Here is a 23,449-nt window from a genome sequence, read left to right as displayed (position 1 = left end):
TAAATAACAGAGCTACTTACATCGATCTATTTTATTTTTCATTCAGAATTTAATATTCAAAGAACATCTCCTTAAATTATATTTTTCAGAATTGTTCTTGAAGTAATTACGTTTTATTTCTTGACTATTTACAAAATAAAAAGCTGTGTTCGATACAAATGACTCTGAATTTAAAAAACAATGTCCAATGAATCTAAAGTGTATGTTGTTTAAAATTCTTATTTTTCTATAAATAAATATAAGATAAAATGTTCGGAACAATTAGAAAAATATAACTGATCAGAAACAACGAAGGACAAAGCTTATCTGCATGCAAAAGTTTAGTCGAAAACATATCAAATAATTTTATTGTTTGATTGTATCGGATATAAGATGTAATAATAAAATGTAATAATATAAAAGAAAGTATTCATTTTTTATTACACGTACACATAACATTTTATACGTTTAACATATTTATATAATAACGTTTTTTATTGAAAACTTAAAAAATGTAACGAATAGATCGTATCTGTAGAACTCATATACATTTAAACGTGAACAATGAATACTTACACTAGCTATATATGAGTCAGTGTAAGCTAATTTGTTTCGTAAACCATACTACTTCATTCTTACACCTACCAACACTTGATCAGCTATTGTATCGGTAACATCTGACTAAGGTGCCTGTATGTGTGACACCATGTGACACCCCACCATACGATGTAAGATTTACCTATATATATAGAGACGAGCCTACAAAGAATCAACCAATAGGGAAACGAAACATGCGCTGTACCGCTAACCCCGGAGTACAACAAATCTTTCTCATTTTTTTTTCTTTCCCCCCGTACTACAGGAAATAAAGCTCGGTTAAGCATAGGCACCGTTAGCAGCTGTGTTAACAACCTCATAAAGCATGAGAATTTTTACGAAATCAATGGCTGTGGAATTCGAAACACAAACAATTATAGATTCTGAAGATTTCTGAAACATCGTAGTACACGTGTACATTTCGAAATCAAATTGGTATGATCGGTGTTTCACCAAGTAAAATCAATGGCCAAATTTAAATTTAAAAAAACAACGACTATATACAAATATGAATAGATTTACCTCTCTATTGTCAAAGTTCTGTAACTTTCACTAGCATTTTTAATTTATATCGATGCCTACTTGTAGTGATTTATCGATAGAGTTTGAATTATTTAGACTGTTTAGTTTAATATTCATTCCTTAGAGCACAGGTAAATGATGTATATTACACAGATTATATCGAGTTACTTTCCCTTTAGAACCCACGCACTCGTATAGCTACATAATTCAAAATACCGTTAACACCCCATCGTATGTAAAGTGAAATGAGAACCGCTTGATTTCTTTCGCGGTATCGTTTAATTTTCCCGCCTACGATTAACTATTATTTGTGACGTTAACTTTGGAATTTCGAAGGACGAAGAATTAATATTAAAACAATTATACGTTAAAAATGCTAGAAACAGGCAAAGTATATAAATGAAAAACAATGAGATTGAAGTAAAAAATTAGCGAGTAACTTACAAATGAGGTTATCTCGTGACGATAGGATTGGCAGCACTGATATTCGTCAGGAAGCTTCCGCCAGTAGTCGGTACTCAACCGACTTGTACACTTCACGTCGCCGTGCGAGAAGTGCGGGAGTGAAGTTAACAAATATTAGCATTTGTACGGTGAAGCCGAATCGCGCATTCAATAAAGAGGTGCGCGTGTCATTGTTAATAATAACATTTTCACTTAAACAAGTGACATTATACCGAGATGAGCAGTCTTTTGAAGCTGTCGTCTTTACTGGCGAGAAATCCTCCCACAACGACGTTGGTAAGTCGATTTTCGTTAAGTTATGTAATTTTTAATCTAACAATGATGTACCTGCTATATAATACTCGACGTTGATCAATTACGTAAGTTTACTAACATGTCTTAACGAATACCTGTATCGATCCTCTCGCAAAATATTTTTCGTTACAAACATTAGTTTTTTGAAACTATCTAAAAGTCATGAATAAATAAATACTGAAAACACGCTGATTAAAATAATAGTGATTTGAATAAATTCAAGCTAGACAGGAGAACGTTTAGCAGACGATTCTAACGTCGAATGTCTTTTCTTACCGCACTTCTTTCATTTCGTACGCGCCACCCCACAATAGCCGGCCTACACAATAATCATGATTTTCACTGCAAAGTAGATAACAATGATTTTAATTTCCGTTATCTTCACTAAACAAATATTTTTTGGTCTATTCTTTACCTTGATATCGACCTTAAATACGTGACAATGAAAACAATTGCCATATCTTACTTTAGAAGTTTAATTATAATTGCGGATAAACTACCGGCACGGGAAACTGACATTAGCGCGAAATTACACTCTTTAAATATCATTTCATATGTTAATTCATTAACTTTACCGTCTTCGAGTTTCTTTTATTATATTCATCATGCTATATTAATCGCAAATAAAAGCGTAATAGATCTGTTTTAGATAATTACTTGGTTTTCATTCTATTAATTTGTTTCGTATTAAATATTCAATTTTATAACCACTGGCCATTCTTTTCAACATGACTTTAGTATGATTAAAAATGTATAAAATTGAAATTTAAATACAGTATATCTAGTATAGGACAAAAAACTTATCGCCAACATATCATTTCTCTTAGCCTCCATATGGTAAATGATGTTCATCGGGTAATACATAGCTCTATTCTATGGCCTCATTGTGAAAACATTTTCAATTCGATAAGGATAATTACTTTCCGGTATATAACAACTTTTTAATCATTTATATGATACATTCAATAAATAATAGCCCATTAATATATTTCAGTACATTTCGATAAAATTGCACGAAACGCAATTAACCTTGTTTATGATACAGGACAATCACGCGTCTTAATTAATTAAATCATTTTACATATCATTATTATATTTCTATCACAATAATAGCAAACTATTGTTATCACAACAAATTTTTAAGAATTATTGTAAATTAGGTTTATTTTTATGTATCTTTAAAAAATTTGTCAAGATGTAGTCTTATTACGAAAAATATTACTCGAGATTAAATCTTCGGTCAAATATCGTTGATGTTGCAATGTCACTAATAATCGGTATATCACGAGTAACATGTTACGTATTAAACTACGGCCAAATCATTTATTAAATCGAATTGCGTTTTGTAACGATTTAAGCAGTGTCACCTTACTTTCTTTAATTCAGTTTCTAAAACTGTTTCGTGTTTTATAAATAGAGTATTAATGCAATGTGATTATGCTATATATATGTATAAGTCAATGCATATACACACTTGCTATGTACAGACACTATAGATATAAGATTCAGTTATGATTTTGTATAATTATCACATGTAATATCTATTTGTCTTAACCAATCTTTTTATCATGCTTTTATGTTATTTCAGAACAAATTTGGATTACCGGTCATTACAAATCGCAAACTTCATTATACACCAGATGGCAAGGCTGCAAAAATCTCAGACAATGTTTCTAAGCATTATCCATTAGTAGATCATACTTATGATGCTGTTGTTGTGGGTGCTGGTGGAGCAGGATTGCGTGCAGCTTATGGCTTGGTCGCTGAAGGATTCAAGACAGCGGTCATTACTAAACTATTTCCTACAAGGTCACATACTGTTGCTGCTCAAGGAGGTATCAATGCTGCTTTGGGTAATATGGAGGAAGATAACTGGCAGTGGCACATGTATGACACAGTTAAGGGATCTGACTGGTTGGGTGATCAGGATGCTATTCATTATATGACACGTGAAGCACCAAAGGCAGTCATTGAATTGGAGAATTGTGGCATGCCTTTCAGTCGAACTTCAGATGGTAATATTGTTTATAAAATATAGACAACGTTGTATGTTTTATATAAAAAGTAAATGTATCATTTTAAATTTTGCACGAATCATAAACATATTTTAATACAAATGAAAAATTTTATTATATATGAAAAATTTGACTCTTCTTAATAACAAGTTACACAATGAGAAAAGTTATCAAAACATCAATTAGTTATAAATACCATCACATTTATATAACTGATTGTATTGTATTTATGAACTCGTATCCGACATATCTTCACTTGTATTTGTGGCTGTTGTACCAGAAGAGATCGATTCATTATCTGATTCAGTATTACTTTTATTCTTAATAGATTTTTTTGGTTCCTATAATTAAAGACCTATACTATACATACTGTGTAAGAGATAAAGAGGTTTTAGTTATTTTAAGCAAATAAAGTATTAACCCTTTTCTTTCTTTCTCTCTTGCCAGTTTTTTCTTGTTTTTGTGTATCTTCATTCTTTGGTTGTTCTGTATTTGTATTAACAACGTCATTTATGTTTTCAATCTTTTGTTGATTTTGCTTTTTATTTTTAATATTCATAGCTGCCTTTATATATGGTTGTTTTTCTTCAAAAGGCATTTTTTTCCATCTTTCACCAGCTATCTGGAATATTTTTGTACTTCTGACACCAGTAAGATTCTGTAAATGTAACTTTTTTTATTAATAAGCAAAAATAGATTTTTTTATATGTTTAATTACTTGTCTGAAGTCCTGAACAAAATTTATGAAAGCATTTGAACTTATCCATTGTTTAGAATTCTTACATGGTGAACGAGAACGAGAATGGGTTCTTTGATTTGAACTATACAAATATTAAATATAGACAGTAATTGTTTATATAATGATAATTAATTAATCAATTTATAACAAATCAGTTATAAAAATATCTAAAAGTCTACAAATTACTTATTTGACTTCAGTCTATAATTTGATTCAGATTCTTTTATTTTTGGAATCTGATAATCTGTTTTATACTCTTCGTCTTTGCGATTCTTTTCAGCAGATCCATTATAATTTTGCTTGTGTTTTATATTTTTATCCATAGTTGAAATCCATATAATTTGTAATTTTTCAATGTTTATAATAATACCTAAGCATTTTTTACTCACGAACCTGTTATTCTAAAAACATAGGTATGATTACTACCAAAATTTATAACTATCAAAAACAGTATCGATAAGAATTTATAATTGACATTTAAAAATAACAAATCACATTTTACGGTTGCCATGTATCATAGTTGGAAGCGATATAGAGGTCGTAAATTAAAACGTAAAACATTAAACGGTGATATCGATTGATCTAGCCGCACTCAGGGCCGTATGCATTCTGTGGTCAGGGTTGCCAGAGAATTCTCTACCGCCAACATACCTACTTGAAAGGAAGAAATAATTCTAAGTTGTTATTATACAGCCCTGAACAAAGGTCACCCACAATTCGAGCTCCTTATCTCCCCTTAAATGTCTCAATTTACGACTTCATTATGTCATTTTCAGCTGATATCTAGGTATTGTTGTACTCTTACTAGTAATGTGAATATGCTTATTTGTTGTATAGTTTCAATTTCAGAGTGATATTTGTAATAATAAAAGATAAATTTATAGATAAAATATTCTATGAATTTATAGAATAATCAGAAATATTAATCACAAAGAGGTGGCCTTATTATGTATATGTAGTATCAAAATAAAAATTTTTCTGAAATAATCATTCTTATTTTAGGCAAGATATATCAACGTGCTTTTGGTGGACAATCCCTGAAATTTGGGAAAGGTGGTCAAGCTCACAGATGTTGCTGCGTAGCAGACAGAACAGGTCATTCTCTACTTCATACATTATACGGTCAATCATTAAGTTATGAGTGTAACTACTTTGTCGAATACTTTGCTCTGGATTTACTAATGGAGGATGGAGAATGCAGAGGTGTGATTGCTCTTTGTTTGGAGGATGGTACACTCCATCGTTTTCATGCTAAAAACACAGTACTAGCGACTGGAGGCTATGGTCGTGCATATTTTTCTTGCACATCTGCTCATACATGCACTGGTGATGGTACTGCAATGATATCTAGAGCCAATTTGCCAAATCAGGACTTGGAATTCGTGCAATTCCATCCTACTGGTACAAAATAATGTGTAAACATTGATTTGATTTCTACATTCGTTTATCATATATATTTATAATATTATTTCTTATTTTAGGAATATATGGAGCTGGTTGCCTCATCACAGAAGGCAGTCGCGGTGAAGGAGGCTATCTCGTTAATAGTGAAGGTGAAAGGTTTATGGAACGTTATGCTCCAGTCGCGAAAGATTTAGCCTCTAGGGACGTTGTATCTAGGTCTATGACTATAGAAATCCGGGAAGGCAGGTAAGTCGTATAAATATACATATACATATAGATTATTCTGAAATCATACAAAAAGTGGAAGTACATAATTTCTTTGAGGCAAAATAAATGAAAAATTCTTTTACTATCTGCACTGAATATCATACGATTTATTACTGTTTATATCAAACATTTAGGTAATTTCAGTACTAAGTAATCGTGCAATCTTAAAAATCCTTGTGATAAAAACAGATAAAAACTAGACTTTAATCAAAGTTTATTATAAATTTATATTTATTTATATTGATATATTTTATTTCATCACTAAAAATTTAGGTACACTAACTGCATAATTTTGTGATAGCTTATAAAAGAGTTATATGAGATTAACAATGGTTTATTTATCAATATGACTTAATTTTATTTAGAGGTGTTGGTCCAGAGAAAGATCATATCTATTTGCAACTCCATCATTTACCTCCTGAACAGTTAGCAGCCAGGCTACCTGGTATTTCAGAAACAGCAATGATATTTGCTGGAGTTGATGTAACAAGAGAACCTATTCCAGTTATACCTACGGTACACTATAATATGGGTATGTACCCAGTTTTCTTTAAAAATGTCGATCCTAAAAGAAAGATACATTATTAAATGTTAAAAGTACTGTAAGCCTATTAGATAACAATTTCATATTATTAAAAATTTAATTATATAGGAGGAATACCTACAAACTATAAAGGTCAGGTTCTAACAAGAAAAAATGACCAGGATACAGTTGTGCCTGGACTATATGCCTGTGGAGAATCAGCTTGTGCATCTGTTCATGGTGCCAATCGTCTTGGTGCAAATTCATTATTAGATTTAGTTGTGTTTGGTCGTGCTTGTGCTAAAACAATTGCAGCGGAAAATAAGCCAGGAGAAATTATTGGTCCTCTAAAACCTGTTAGTAACATGTTTTTGCAATGATTATCGATTAGTATAATGCAAAAACCGATTATTGTGATTAATATATGCTTTAGAATGCTGGAGAAGAAAGTGTAGCAAATTTGGATTGGGTTAGAAATGCAAATGGCAGTATTTCTACGGCAGAATTGAGATTAAACATGCAGAAAACTATGCAAACCCATGCAGCCGTGTTCAGAACAGCTGAAACATTACAAGAAGGTAGAAATTCAATTGAAAATTTAATTTAGAATTGTTGTAGAAATATTGTAAATAGCGATTTGAAGCTAAAATATTTTTTAATTCTATTAGGCTGTCAGAAGATGTCTGCTTTATACAAGAAGTTGAGCGATCTGAAGGTGTCGGACAAATCTATGATCTGGAATTCTGATCTTGTAGAGTCTCTTGAATTACAAAACTTAATGATCAATGCTATGCAAACAATAGTAGCTGCGGAAAATAGGAAAGAAAGTCGCGGGGCTCATGCACGTGAAGATTTTAGAGATAGAATCGATGAATACGATTATAGTAAACCGATAGGAAACCAGAAGCCCAAATCACTGGATCAACATTGGCGAAAACATACACTTACAAAAATCAACCCTCGAACAGGCGAAGTAAATATCGAGTTATATACAAATTATATTGACTTCCTTTTTAAATAGCTTACTAAATTAAACTAAATTTTTCAGGTGTCTATTGAGTTCAGACCAGTCATAGATAATACTCTAGATAAACAAGAATGTGCGACGGTTCCACCTGCAATTCGTTCCTACTAGAATTCTGTTCGAAGTAAATATATAATTTTAGCCTGTCCTAGTTTTTTAATGAAATTTATTCATGGTCATGTATTATAAAATTGACCGTACAATTGTTTAATTTTTGTATAGGACGGAACGATCGACAAGAAGAAGTTACCAATATCCTATCATTACAATGCAGCAACTTTATTTATTACTGCACGTGAACCATGTCGTACACCAAAGTGTAATTCTTGTCAATACTTGCACGCGTTGCAAGCAAGATTAGTTGTCCTTGTAGGATAATGGTGCTGAGATTCTCTTTATTATTTCAAAGAAGAGTTTGTCCGATCTCTTAGCAAATCAGTGCTGCGTTTATGTAAACTAAATAGTAAAATATTTTAGCGTGATTTAGGCAGCAAATAATTTCACGCACAGATTTTTTAAGGAGGAACGTTGCCCTTACCTCTATGCAGTCTTTTCAGTATTTATCTCTTTGTGTAATTCTCAGTCGGAATAATGTCTTTTTCTACCGAACAGTTTTGCAAATTGTACCCAAAAATATTAAGAGCTATATAATGGAGATATTTTGTACGATAATTTATGAATTAATATTCTCTAAAAGTTGTACAGCAAAAGTATGCCACTTTCAATGCGGCAATATACTTAAAGTTCACAGGTCAATATAGAAACAGTCTTAATTAAAGAGCAACAACTAGACTTAATGTGTTTGTGATCAGAACTTCCCAGTATTTGATATTTGATAGTAAAATTCATTCTTTTCTGATATAGCACAATTTTGTCCGTGTTTTTAGTTTGGAGTGCTTATTTCAGTACTTATTTCAGCATTCAATATATAGTATGGTTTATATCTTCTTTGGTGATCAACCTGTTTCTACGTTGGCTATTATAGTAGTGTTATTTTTATCGTACTATATATTTCATGAAATATACAAAAAAGTAATCTTGAAATAAGAAAGTACATAAACAGAATAATGTACTTTGATATAATTCAATATGAGTGGATATGCTACACAGCATAATAAAAATGTACATAAAATTGTCAATAAAAGAGAAACCTACGTATACTCCTTTTTATTCACTATATTATTTTTATTAAAAATTATTCTGCTGCGTAAATTATGCATGTCTTGTATGTGTAAAATTTTACTTTTCATATGTATGATTATTGTGTTGTATATATATGTCTTGTGTTATTTATTGTTATTTTGTGTTTATAAATAACACCAATTTTTTTTGACGAATATCGTTTATTAAACCCATAATAATAATTTTAATGTTTTGGTCATAAATAAGAATTTTATTGATTAAATAAAAATTGCTACCAAACGTTTCTTCTAAAGCATTAAACTAAAGCTTGCAGCTAGGCTAATACTTCAGAAAATGTTCACGAGTTATAGTTTAATATAAATGAGCATGGACTTGATGAACATGTTCTCACATACAAAATATTACACCGTCAAGAAATATACAGATATGTTCAGAAATGAATCGTGCATAAATTATACAATCATTTCACGAAAACTAATATTAAAAACATTTCGGTGAACGGTTTAAGAAATGAATGAAATGATATAAGTTCAATAAAATTATTGGCACCAACATAAATGCTTCTCTTTGATCGTTTTTTCATATAAGCTACATATACATTATTTAGCTAAAACGAAGTAGAAACATGTTATTACGTGGAAAATAGTAGAGAGTGACATATATTTAGCTACTTTTAACTTGACAAATCTAAAATCGTATTTTACAATAAAATTGTTGTATGTACGGTTATTTAAAGTTGGAAATTTTTTCCATTGGAAACGCGGTATATTTTTAACTCATAAAAAGAAGCTTAATTCACGTTTACTAGCTTTATATACTGATTGATTTTTTCGCAGTTCTGCTTCTTAGGTTAATTTTTGTGTTTCTTGGCACTTAGCACCAACATTCAAGAGTGCAATCGCAAATGAAGACGTATTATATTTAGTATAATATACAGAAGTTTCTATATCTCTATGAAATCAATCTTTTACCACTCTGTACGTATTTCCATCGTATACAATAGAAAGCTTCCATTTATAATTTAATGGTATAGGTCTATGATGTTAGATTGATGTGAGGTTATGAATTAGGTTAATTAATTTTGTCTGAAGTTAATACGTCTTCAAATTTTGGATAAACTCTTCTTGCGCGTTATACTGCAAGTTCCTCTTAATTATCAAGCAATTATTTGAATATTAATGTATGTTATTTTCAAAAAAGATATAGTTTACCCAGCTTTCAATTAAAATTTAACTCCTAATTTTGATTCCGTAAATCTAATAATAAATACATGTGCCATTCTTTCAGATATTAATCTTCTCGTTTCATATCTTTTAAACCACACTGATCTAAGATACTATCTTTTTACAAATTCATCTAATAAGAGAAATTTATTTTACTTTATAATCTCGTAAGATGGTACTTAAACCTCGAAAGTTGTGTGTTTTCGAGACCAAATTTAGCTAATAAAGGAAAGTCTAAATTGTAGTTTTTCGTCACAAACTAAGCGTGAAAATACTTATTGTAGATCCGTAAAACCGTGATATACACGCATGCGCGCACATTTTGGAACTACTTATTCACGCTCTACTACCATTTTGAATAAGTATTTTCTCGCTACTTTTGCCAAAATATAGCAGCGTTTCATTGTAGTGAAAGATATATAAAAACTTATGTACTGAATTCAAACAACGTTGCACCAATATTTATCGATTAACGAGGATTTCCGCTAACCGACCACTATCAACGAAATGTAATTACAGCCCTGATTAATTCTTCCATAAGCACACAGCTGTATCAATTTTTTCGGTCAATTGTTTCTGAGAGGCGAAATCATTTTAACTATTAATTCAATTAAAGTTTCAGCGACTAATATATATTCCCAATGAAATGCGATTCAAAATTTCTAGTAATACAAAGAGATCGAACGTGGTATTATATCATATTTCTTGATCTATCAAGAAGCAATCGTCAGCAGCAAAAATTCCACGCAGTAGAGTTCTTCGCCTTTTTAAACCCAAATGACTCTTGAATTCACGATGACGATGAAGATGGTGATCGCTTCGCTTAAGCTCTCAGAAGATTCTTCGCTAATCGACCGTTCATGGTAATGCATGATCAAACGTGAAGCCATGGAAGAAGAACGGGTTTCATTGTTCGATGTTGTTCGTTCCGTTCTCGCTCCTCAGGAACATAATGTATCATTTATACATCCAAAATCCACATTCACACATTTCCGACTCGCACAATGGTGGTGGGGTGACGCTATATGGATGGTGATGGATTAAGTCTTGTGCATGGTTGACGGTACACGACGACGTCTCTCTATGCATTTGCTGCTGAACATCGTTCACGATGTGGCTCGTAGTTTTTCCAACGCGGGCACCAATGGCTCCTCGATGGAAGGACCGCAACTTAATCCACATTCACCAATCCATCTTGCTTTACCACTGGCGTGCGACTGTAAAATAAAAAATTTATTTTTCTATATTATTGATTCATTCATTTTATTATACTATAATGATCTATAATAGATGAACATTTTACTTAGTCGCAGAAAGACTGCGTCGTTGCATACATGGTATTTTTGAAATTATAGCTATATACTATAAATTATAACTATATATACATATATAATTCTTTTTACGAGACAGTTACGCCATTTTTAATATACCGATATCAATTACAATTTCATTAGTCCTAATTGTTCATAGAAAGTTACAATATAATTTATAGAACTTGTATACTTCCTGATAAAAAAATATCATAGTTCTTCTATTTTAAAAATATCTATTTCTTTAGAAATTCATTTCTTGTACTTAAAATTTTATATTTATTATAAAATTTCGTATATTCTTTATTTCTGTAGCTATTTACATCATGTTCATTCTTCGTTATATTCTTATATGCAATTTCTTGATCTTCATTTATTGATTAAAAAAGGAGCTAAAAAAGCTTTATTACTTAAGCTCAACATTTATCGACTGCTTCGCATAACCAACTTTTAGAACTTATCGCGAACAAGGCAGTCGTTAATACGACCTTCATGGTAACACGAGGCTATTATAGATGTCATGCGCAAAATCGATAAGAGTACAACTACTCGTCTTACAGCTAATATTGAACATCTGATTAAAACATAAAAATTGATTTTATTATTCTATAATATTCTATATTATGCTTTTTTCTATTTTAATTCTTTGTCGAGACACACCTAACATTATTAAATATGCATATAGTTTTGAAGTTGATGACAAATTGTATATAATTGTCATTAATTTCATTGTGCTCGAATCAAAAATAAAAGTTTATTTATTTTTCTAAAGGAAGCAGATTTGCATTTCTTATTTCTGCGCTAATGAGTCCTCATTTTACAGCGTTTATAGAGTATATTATAGTTAAGAGAAGAAATAGATATATACCATAGTAAGGTCGCGTTTCCACGAGGTGCGACAACGTCCGTCACAAAGTGGACACGGCCGCTGAAGGGAATAGCCACCGCATTCGCTGCAGTCTAGAGAGACATGTTCTTCGCTCCACGAAACCCCACATCTATAAATAAAAAAACGTCTTTGATGAAAGAGGTTATGATGTCTTAGACTTAAATAAAATATACGTATTGTAGTTGACACACGAAAGAAGTATCTTTGGTATTTATAATATGGAAAAATATAATATCATAAAATAGAAATAATCTGCTTGTCCTCATTCTGTTAATCAAAATACTAAAAATTATTATTTTATTATCAAATGTATGTTACGTTAATCGAAAGAAGTAACTCGACTGGATAATATAGTCTCTTGATATCTTATTTCTATAATTATAAAATCATAAGGTGGAAGTAATTGTAAATCCAATAGGTTATGAAAATGTCTTAAGTTCAATCTCAGTGCACTGTATCGCGCGAGCTCTTGAGTACGTACTTATAGCAATACGTAAGTTACATATATATTTCTAAATTTATATAAACCAGATATTAAATTGTTCCAGAAGTTTCTTTCATTTTATAAGGAAATAATAGATGCACAACATTTTTTGTTCTATTGCAACAAAAGGGATCATACAGAATTTAATAAAATACTATAAAACAAAAAATGTTACGTATCTATTATTTCCTTATAAAACGAAAGAAACTTTTGGGACAACCTAATATTTAATTTTTAAGACAGGTACATCTTTAAAAATAATAAAGTTTAAAAAAACGACAATAAAATTGAAGAAGTTCTAGAATTTTACAAGGTCGCAGCAAGATTTCCAACCAAATCAACCATTTTGAATCATTCACACCAAAGTATCAGTTACTATAAAATAAGATTTTATTGGAACAACGTATTTCAAGAATTACGGAGTTTAAATCGGATTTCTCCATGGTATTTGATGCGTCTAATACGCGACCAACGTCTAAAACATATTTAATCATCGCGACTCCGGATCATGACGGATTCTATTACCGACCTATTATTATCGACTCGACGTCAAGACAAGAGTTCAACTTTGCTTAGCCAATTACAAACGGTTCTCAGGATCCTTGCTGTTCGCGCTAATACGTACAAGCATATGTTGATATACATATAAAGCGCGGTCTTAATCACTCTCAATACTCGATCGTCAAGCGAAACGACAGAAATAGCGCATACAGGAAGATTTTAAGACGATTACAGAAGTCAATAGCCTAACGAGAGTGTGTAATTCCTAGCTTATATTAAAAATTATACGAAGAAAGGCCCAGTCAGGTGTATTATTTCTGATAGCTTCTACTCTTGAGCTAACTACAACATTTATCAATTTCTCTCGTTTAACATGGAGACGTGTAGTGCGACTGTATATGTTACTTTTGACGTAACAGATAAGTAACTATCAAATTTCATACACCATTTTCTTACTATTGTTGACATGCGCGCTTGACGCAACCTATAATTTTAGTGTATTTTTAGTGTATCTTTCTAATGAATTATGGATTAAATTTTAATTTCTAAAACTTTAATATATTTAAGTTGGACAGAAAGCAGTTTGCCTTTTATATCTTTAAATTTTTGTATTTTAATGTATTTCGAAAATACCTATTCTTTAGAAATGTAAAACATCCTTATGCTTCAAGTTTTGACGATGGAAAAGTATTCGCTATTAAAATTTATATCTGTATAATCCAATCTATTAAATTTTATAATGAAATCTTCTTAAATTGTAGATGAAAATTTATCATCAAATGTAGATATGTAAAAGTTTCGAGTTAATTTGTATTTCATATTCCCAATTCTAGACTGTTCATTTTCAAAGTTCATAGAAAAAACTTCTAAATTATCTCTACATCAATCTGTCCTGGTGGAGTTTGACGAGACATTTTTTAATTACTCTGTTATAACGTGCATATAACGAGAAAAATAATAAAAACGAAGAAGAGCAAGAAAATAATATTTTTTAACGAAAATTTCTTATTTCTTATTTATTAATTATAATTGTAGTAGAATTAGTTTTCATATGCAACTCTGCACAACAAATTTATGATTTAGAACGGAATGGAAACTCACGTGAAGCAGGAGTTTAGTTGAGCACGAAGTTCCTCAATAGTAAGGATCGTGTCCTGATACTGAGGATGGGATCCTTGGAGGCCATCGTCGACGCTCCCGCATGAACTATGGCAGGATAAAGAGATATTGCTTCTAAAGAAACAAAATAAATGCAGATCTTTAATATAGAGTGCATCAGTTTCCTTATTAATGTGTATATACTTCATTTAATCTAAACTATAGCTATTATATTTATTATAAATATAGCTATCAAAATGATCGGACTTTTATTGCTTTTTTCAAGTGTTTAATTTCCTTTCACATTGCTACCATTTTTATATTTTAATCACACTTTTAAATAATCCGCACGAAATAAGTTAGATAATCACAATTATATAATCACTCTTTTATCCTCGTATGAATAAACGGCTTTACGTAACGAAGGAAAGAATTTCGAAGAAAGATTAAAATCATTTTGTTAAAGATTACTGTATATAAACACGAATTGTGAATTTTAATCAATTTTTGCACTATTAAATAGGAAAAATAAAGACAGTATATGCAGAAGGAAATCTTTTCTGTTAAAAGCATTTTCAATATCATGTTCTTCCTATTGAAAAATACACGGAATTTATAACATGGCACAATTTATCAAACGACCATAGGTAAATTAGATTTTCTAAACTAAAATAGACTGTCAAATATGATTTAACTAAATCGAAAGGCTGTCCTTGAAGATATTCGTACGTTAAACCCGGAAGGTGTCACATTAAAGTTATTTTTTCTTGCGAATTTTTACCGACCGTTAGGATGTTCACTGCTCACGTCAATCGATAATCGGCATACTTTACATAAACCTCATTCGAAAGATAAGTGTTTGCCTTTCTGGCTGTCAGTTGAAATATATGAAATATATAGCCACTACTTATAATGAATATAGCAATTAATTATAAACTAGGATACCAAATGAAAGCTAATTCAATTTTTCTTCGCAAGATTTTACACTTAACATTTTGTCAATTAAAATACAAACTTGTTTACAGGATTCTGTGAACAGTGTTCTTTAACCGTTTGAGTGGCAAGCAGTGCGATCGCGCTGTTTAGATTTTGTATCGAAAAGTCCCAGTACATTTGAACATTACGGACGACTTCTTCTCAATAATTTTTATTGAACAAAACTTGAAATATTTATAAACTAATAGTACGCACATATAATAATATAGATGTATTTCATAAAAATAACAAATATAACGAGCGCTATTGTGTTGTTCGGGATTTTTCGACCCTGTTTTTTCAAAGACCCCTGGGACTCAAACAGTTAAGCATCCAATTTAGTAAGAGAAAAAGAAATAATTAATAGATAACGAAAATTGATTCATATATCGATCAGTAGGCAATTGAACAAGAGTATCAGCTGAAATCTTCCATCCCGCTTATCGTGTTTTAAGTGTTCGTCTACCTAAATCATGATCATGTGACAATTCTGAACATTCGAGAAAATGGAAAATTGGTGGAACAGAAAAGAAGTAGGAAGAAGGATAATCCACTAAGTATGGATGCATGTATATATATATATGTTAACATATGCAGCATGGAAATCAGGAAGAAAAACGTTCCTTTCACGTGATAGTAACGTGGACGAGCGCGTAATAAACGTTCGTATAAGTTTATGCGCATATGAGAAAGAATGACGTGCAAATCTCGGAATCGGTAAATCGAGCTCTACTGTTTTTCTTTTTTACTACGAACTCATATGAGCTCTAATACTTCAGAATCTTTCAAGGAATCCAGGAGAAGAAAATAAGATGAGAACTGGATAAAACTAGAAAACAGTTGTTTGCATTTTATGCAAAGATTGATTGCAATATTGGGATAACTCGTTTGAATATAGGTCATGTTTCTGGCGTCAAGTGACGTATAAGAGTCACTTACATGAAATTATAGTTGATCAAGAATAAATGAATTTAATTGATTTTGAAAATGGTGTAAATACCCGTTATTATTTAATAAAAACCGTAACTATGTAATAAAAACTTAAATTATTATTTTTGGTATACCTAAGGTTTATGCTAAAAATATTCATACGTTTTTAAATGAAGTAAAATATCAAGAATAAAAAGTATGTTAAGATCAAGTATTATTTTTTTCTTATGTTCTTTATAAAGTGTGTGAACCATTTATCTTTTTATCAACTTATACGAATCTTAAAACAATAGATATGTAGTCATTTTACGATACTAATCGTGTAAATATAAACCAGTATAATCAATAAGATGAATTGATAAGAATATAAGATAAAAATGTACGAGATACAAACGTTCTATAATTTAGAAATTATTACTTTCTTAATTTATGTTTAGCAATAACAATTTTTGTGCTATAATGTTCTGATTCAGATTTTTCCTACCGAAATTAAATTTTAATTTATCACGTATACATTTCAAACGTACTAAGGCTAACAAATTTTTTTTTAATTTACATACAAAGCAATTATGGAAATGTAGTCATTTGATTCCATCCCAATCATGAAATATGTTCATTAACTTGTATATTACGTTAACGTATCGACGGGGGTTTCTCGTAAGTTTCTTTTTTCTTATCTTCCTTGCACTGGCGCGACGAACTAAGACGTCAGATTAATCTATTGACTTACGCTGCAAACTCCGTACTCTTCACTTTTCTTTCGAGGCTATTGCGTTCAGAGAGGCCGACACAAACAAAATCATCTCGTATCATCGACTGCCCTTTGAGCAGTGTACAAAAACGTGAAACGAACTTCCATATGCATCTCACTCGTTAAACGGGAATCAACGTGGCTGTGTAGGATGACGGATCAAACGTCTGCCTCTCTCTCTCTCTCTCTCTCTCTCTTGCGCAGCAATTTCGAGAATTTCCGGCTGGCGCCAAGTATTAATTAATTGCGACGAAACTAAGTAACGCACTGTGAAATACTTCATGGTATGTGGATACTACCATGTGGATACAAGTCTTATGAACTTCTGAACAAAACGATGCACGAAGTTAAGTTAAAGCGTTTAATGTCATGAGTTAAAATAGTTATAGTGGTAATCTTATCAAATTTTAAATTGAATTTATGAGGATGTTGCAACCGAGTGCTTAGTTAGGGAATTTTTGAGTTGAAATATTTACGCGTAGATGTCATTTCTTTTAATTTACTTTACCTTACTACCTTCTGAAATGTTTTCAGAAAACAGTTTACCAACTACATTTCGTTTGGCATTATTTAATCTATCGTCGAAATCCCACCAAAATATTCATGTTTTCAACGCGAGATCCAAAACATAAAGAATTCACAAACGACCCAAATAATTTAATTGCTGCTTGAAAAAGTAGTCGTGTCTTACAAGCAAATCAGATCCGGATCCGAATGTCGGTCGAGGTTTCTCTCCCTGTATACTCCGTATGCTCGAATAATCCGTCAATAACGGTCTTTTGAAATTCCTACAGCATGCATTTGAATCAGCATTTTGGACATGAAAATAAATTTAAAAATTTAGAAAAAGTGGAAAATATAAAAGAGAAAGAAGAGAAGAGAAAATACCATTCACTTTATCGACACGCTGTGCGATCAATTTTCCCTAAACATTTAAAATTCTACTTTGAAGCACTTTCAACATTCATCAATTTTCTGGTATATTTATAAGTTGCTAGTATTTTTACTCACTTAATGTAAAGTATCAATATAATATAATCAATATTATATAGTATAATCTGTATCAACATTCATAGGGATTCCGCGCCAAGATAACCCAGTCAAGGCTTCCAGATATTATTGGTAACGAAGTTTCCGATTTGGTTCCTTACTTTATTCTACAAACTGTCGTTGCATATAATCCTCCCACGTTGTTTTCTGAACCTAATCTATCTCTTAATATTAAATTGACACGACGGTAGAAGATCGATATAAAAGAAAGATAAATAGCTAAATTTGCATAGTCCGTTATAGAGAACAAAAGAATTAGATCTTTACAGAGTCAGACATAAGATTGTTCAAATCGTTCAGAAATAACAAAACAATGCATAGCACACATGACTTTTTACGTTTACCGCAGCTTGTTGTAAGGCATGCACGAGAGCTAAATGTCAGAAAATATATTTTACTTCTAGACATCCAAACAATAAACTGCAACAATGATTTGTACGAAACTATGCAATACTTTACTAGCCTTGAAATAAAACGCAGCAGAGCAATAGTATCGGTTCAAATCTAGCGTCTATTATGAGTGATCCGACAATTTCCTTTGCTAAAGTTGTCCTTCGTGGTTTCCTAGTACGTCGTTGCATTATGCAAAAACGAGAGAGAGAGAGATGCGATTTCTACAATAACATACCGCTAACAACAATAATTCTGTAAACCGATTCTCTTACTGATTCCGCTGTTTTTAACGTAGCAATATATTGTGTAAATATAGCATGCTCGGTTTAAATACATGTTGGCTACTTGTTTTTGAGATATTAAGAATACAAGCAAATTTTGCATGTGATATTTAGTAGAATATTCAAATTTGTATTAAATTCATATTTATAAAAAGTTGTGAAGGTACATGTGAAAAATGTAAAACGAAGTAGTATATCGTATTGTCATCCCTGTCGGTTTTGTATAGCACGAATGACATTTTTCGAATTTGTCATGAATTTATGACACAAAAAATGTTTCTTGTTCGAAGTTGTACGAATTTCATCTTCTTTTTAATAGTGAATTACATTATGATGTAGTAAATGTCCTATTCCTCTTACAGCGATCATATTATCACATAGGAACTTTCGCCTTAATAAACTTATGTATTCCCTATAATTATATCTGAGGTACTTGTTAAGAATAAACTCTTTCCTTTATTTTCAAATTATTATAAGAAAACAAAAACTTCCCCCAGCTTTATAATACAATAATGTCAATAGGTAAAAACATATTCATATGCCTCAAATTCGTTGTGTCTTTATATTCAACCTTGAATAAATAGATTATTATTCAAATTTATATTCACGAATATTTTCGAGTGCACCGTGGTATATATACCTAATAAATTAACATTGATAAAGGTATGTAGTTTCATTTAAAAACGACATGTTGATGTTAAAAATATTTATAAGGCAAGAATTATGTAAATATATTTAAACTGCATATGTACTGTATAGGCACATATCATTCGGTGGAAATCAAAAGTATTATTGGTTGCTCCGCTATGGCTGACTCATCAAAAAATTGGCAATGATAAAAAGTGAATCGATTGAATAAACGAGGCCACAAAGACGTAGTCGTTTTGAAAATGTATCGGTTTCCGCTTCTATGGGTTCTATGGGATCGCGATGCGTAACTTAAATTAGAAAAGATTTAGAACCAGACGAACAAATACAAAAACCTTGTATTGTCCATTTTTTAAAACTTATCAGCAATTGTTCTGTCTAAATAAATGAATTGCATATAAATATATTTGTCTCTCCTACACTTTGCCCAATTATGTTTATCATAAAATACGATGAACAAAAAATCGTAAAGCAACTCACCCGTGGCGAGAAAGACTCTCAGTAGCTGGTTGCACGGATGTGGTTACAGACATATTGTTATTTTGATGCGTTACAACTGTAATAGAAAGAGAATCCACATTAATTAGCATGTACTCAAAGGAGTAATCAAGGACGCGAAAGAAAGGAATCCCCGAGAGAATTCCACAATATGTAAACAAGGCTCGCTGGAAATCCGTTGGTAGGAAAGAAAAGGTCTTCACGTTGACGAACGAATATAGTATGTGGAACACACGAACGCGAATTGCGAAGGACATCCACGATAAGTTTCACCGTCGATCTTTCACCTTGGCACGAAATAGCTACTTTTACTTTCCCCGTGAGAAAAGAAAGCCAAACGATCGCAGTACACGCTCTGAATCCTTTATTTTGACCAATCCGAGTTTCCACGACGTAATAGATTATGTAATTTGTTTTACAGCTATATTTCCTTATACGGAAACGATCTTTTTGTCAATAGAGCAATGAAGGTATCGCATACGGTGTAGGATATGCTGATGGTTTACAAAACTAAAATTTATAACTATAGAGAAATTAAGTATATGCATATATGAATAAATATGCAACGTGAGAATAATTTTAGTGGTACAATAGAAGTCAAAATAATGCAAAGAAAAACCGTATAAATATAGAAGAATGAGCAAATAAAATTTAAAATACTTTAAAGAATAATTTGATATATTTTGTGCCCTTCTGTCTTTGCTACTGTATTTGCTTCAGAATGTACCATGGTAAAAGTCGTTATATTATGCGATAAAAAATCAATGTAGAAAGAACTTTATAACGGCAATAATTCTAAAATAAGATCCCAGTATGGATACAAGGTCATGAGGGAATGCCAAGGACTTTATCATTGACACACTGACAATGCGTGTTGGATTTCATTATCAAACAGCCACGCAAGTGCCTTGATTTATTCTTAGAAAAGAAAAGCAAGGTAAGAAAATTGGTAACTTATTTGACGCCATTGAAATAAAATAAAACCGATTATTTCCCTTTAAATAATCACTTCTGAAATATTTTATTTTGGTAATACTCTTAAACCCGACTCAAAACTCGCTCGAACTAAAACATCGACTTCATTACATGATTATTTCACTGTTTTGATTATGAATACTTTTACCATACGCGGGAAACGCGTATTTACATCTGAATGAAAGTCATTACAAGTCATTACATCATTTTAAAATTAATTATCTGTTTCGTCATACGATACCTATTTCACAATTACAAATTGAAGCTTTATTCGATTGTGCAAAATACCACGTCACACGTGGCATATGCATGCTGTTTGAGTTTTATTATGAAAAGCTTTCACGTGTATCAGTCAAAAACATGTGTTTAACTCTGCTATTAACAAAAATAATTATTAAATAAAAGTAAAGTAAAGTTAAATAAAATGAAATAAAATATAAATGTTATATGTATTAGTAGTAACATCGATATTATTGTTTTTTCATAATACATATAAGATAATTACTATAAATAAATATAATTTGTACGTGTGGTTTACGCAAACGATTTCTTCATTAAAATTCGAATATTGAAGGTTCTATTTTCGATACGTGATGTTGGATCAAAGCACTTTCATGCAGAAAACCCCGTCGTGGCTGAAATTTCCAATGAAACGTAAATATGACGTAGTAGGGAATATACCCGTAAACAGAACGGTTACGCGATAAAATAATGACGTAGTATGTAATCGAATTATTTATGACGTATTTTGTTGCAACAATATTATGACGTATTAAATACAATTTCTTTGGGTACGGATGTAGTACAACCGTGTTACGTTTGGGATTTTTAATTCTTCATAAATTGATTTTATATGTTGACTATAAGTAAATTGCAAATATTTACGAAATTTCAATCGTTACAACAATGGAAAAAGTTCTTAAAAACGTACGTTTAAAATACAGTTCTAGAGATATTAATATGTATGTGTATCTTCACAAAAATGCAGAGAATTATCTTAAAATTTCTAGGAAAACTTTACATAAATATCTAAAACGATTTGGAAACTTCACGTGCGTGAGTAAACGTACCCTAACGCGGTTTTCATAAATTCTCGATTATTTGACATAGGGAAACTTCGAAAAGTCACGGTGGCAAGCTGACGAAATGAGTTAAAACATCACTGTGGATGAAAATCCAACCACTTTGCCGTCTTTTACTCTCTTCACGTGACGAGCCTCTAAGATTAGTTTTTGCTTTCACCTCTTTCAGGCCATTAGTTTAGAGTTATGTTAGAGGAAAACAGGGTTCGCGAACTGCTGCCAGATATTCCGAGATGTAGCCGAGGCACCATTCCATGTGATCATGTATTTTTATTCTATCGGTAGACCAGAATAGAAGAGCCTTAAGAAAGAGGTGTGCAAGTAATGGCAGTATGGACACTATGCGGCTACCAAAGTAGTCTGAGGTCGTTGGCTACGTTTGAACTCGAATGCATCCTCGAGTACGAAACCAATTCTGTCTGACCCTTTGTGCTATTTTATGTAATTAAAACATCAAAGTGCTAAATTAAATTTTCTAACATATTATGTTAATATTATGCATAATGTTTTGGTGCATAATGCTCATGATTATTCATTTCAACAAAAAGGATAAAAAGCTTTCCTCGTTTTACAGATTCTCACGTTTCATTTGTCTCATTTCGAAAATGTTCTTTCGTTCGTTCTTCATATTTTTTTCTCCTACGTTGTTTGAAGGAAACACGTACTCCGTAGTATGTATGTACGTCAGAGGCGGAAGCGGATGTATGTTTTATGTGGTATGCTGCTGTTTTCCACTTCTTTCACAAGTGCGCAAAGGGCTAACCTAAGTGCGTGATCCGTAAAGGGCTTTTCACCCTCGTTGTCTATGGCTGCGTATATAGTGACTCAAAACGATTCCATTCGAAATAACACTCGAACTAACCAAGATAAAATCTGTCAAGCAACAATATAAGGGATCTTTCTTTATTTTTATTGGTTTAATTTACTTTAGAATAATTTATTTTATTCTCTCATTATTTAAATAAAATTCATCAGATCGATAGTTGTATAGTTGCTTATTGAATATTTTTGCGAACAAAATTCTTTGTTAAATGTTGACTTGAATCTCTCGTTTAGTTTGATCTTTCTATGCTTCAAAGCCGTCAGAATTATTTTCTTTTACGTATTTCCTGATAATTCTACAAGAAGTAGTTAATTAAAACAATTATTAAAAATTATTGAAATAATTATTCTTCGATCAAATCTTTTCTCATTGACTTTATCTTACGATTACACAATTTTGTATCATTACAATATAGACGTACTATATCAATACCAAATGTGCCTTTTTTATCTCTATCGAATGAAACGTGAACAGAATTTATCAAATTATAAAAGAGACGTAGCATCAATTTTGTGAATATTCGTCAGCTCCTGTGAAATTATTCATAATTAATTGAGGAAAAACCA

General features: G+C 31.3%; 3 protein-coding genes across 5 annotated transcripts in view; 1 reads left to right on the top strand and 2 right to left on the bottom strand.

Annotated features, from left to right (window-relative positions):
• The first annotated feature begins 1,595 nt into the window (after positions 1–1,595).
• LOC139985314 (succinate dehydrogenase [ubiquinone] flavoprotein subunit, mitochondrial-like) lies at positions 1,596–8,989 on the top strand. Its single transcript, XM_071999678.1, has 10 exons — positions 1,596–1,839; positions 3,446–3,872; positions 5,614–6,012; positions 6,093–6,261; positions 6,648–6,814; positions 6,935–7,161; positions 7,239–7,383; positions 7,474–7,778; positions 7,854–7,953; positions 8,052–8,989. The coding sequence occupies exons 1-9, from the start codon at positions 1,780–1,782 to the stop codon at positions 7,938–7,940; spliced, it is 1,986 nt and encodes a 661-aa protein (XP_071855779.1). The 5' UTR covers positions 1,596–1,779; the 3' UTR covers positions 7,941–7,953; positions 8,052–8,989.
• Positions 4,035–5,503, bottom strand: LOC139985323 (uncharacterized). The gene is made up of 4 exons (XM_071999695.1): positions 4,798–5,503; positions 4,591–4,693; positions 4,294–4,530; positions 4,035–4,213 (listed from the first exon to the last, which is right to left on the bottom strand). The coding sequence occupies exons 1-4, from the start codon at positions 4,932–4,934 to the stop codon at positions 4,100–4,102; spliced, it is 591 nt and encodes a 196-aa protein (XP_071855796.1). The 5' UTR covers positions 4,935–5,503; the 3' UTR covers positions 4,035–4,099.
• A 163-nt stretch (positions 8,990–9,152) lies between the features above and the next one.
• Positions 9,153–23,449, bottom strand: part of Pino (protein pinocchio) — a 49,336-nt gene continuing 35,039 nt past the window's right edge. For 2 of the 3 annotated variants that reach the window (XM_071999688.1, XM_071999690.1), the window contains exons 3-6: positions 19,986–20,061; positions 14,481–14,612; positions 12,374–12,503; positions 9,153–11,412 (exon numbers count right to left, since the gene is read on the bottom strand). In XM_071999688.1, coding sequence (XP_071855789.1) covers positions 11,302–11,412; positions 12,374–12,503; positions 14,481–14,612; positions 19,986–20,061 — 449 coding nt within the window. In that variant the 3' untranslated portion in view covers positions 9,153–11,301. The remainder of the gene's footprint in view (positions 11,413–12,373; positions 12,504–14,480; positions 14,613–19,985; positions 20,062–23,449) is intronic. The other variant, XM_071999689.1, reaches the window with a different exon arrangement.

The sequence above is a fragment of the Bombus fervidus genome, chromosome 3 (assembly GCF_041682495.2).
Source record: "Bombus fervidus isolate BK054 chromosome 3, iyBomFerv1, whole genome shotgun sequence".
NCBI lineage: Eukaryota > Metazoa > Arthropoda > Insecta > Hymenoptera > Apidae > Bombus > Bombus fervidus.
This window is presented reverse-complemented; position numbering and strand designations above follow the sequence as displayed.

Coding starts and splice junctions, on each gene's coding strand:
- LOC139985314 (XM_071999678.1), top strand. CDS start 1,780: ATGAGCAGTCTTTTGAAGCTGTCGTCTTTACTGGCGAGAAATCCTCCC. Junction 6,815..6,934: donor TACGGTACACTATAATATGG/GTATGTACCCAG, acceptor TTAATTATATAG/GAGGAATACCTACAAACTAT. Junction 7,779..7,853: donor TCAACCCTCGAACAGGCGAA/GTAAATATCGAG, acceptor TAAATTTTTCAG/GTGTCTATTGAGTTCAGACC.
- LOC139985323 (XM_071999695.1), bottom strand. CDS start 4,934: ATGGATAAAAATATAAAACACAAGCAAAATTATAATGGATCTGCTGAA. Junction 4,694..4,797: donor TATAGACTGAAGTCAAATAA/GTAATTTGTAGA, acceptor ATATTTGTATAG/TTCAAATCAAAGAACCCATT. Junction 4,531..4,590: donor TTGTTCAGGACTTCAGACAA/GTAATTAAACAT, acceptor TTACATTTACAG/AATCTTACTGGTGTCAGAAG.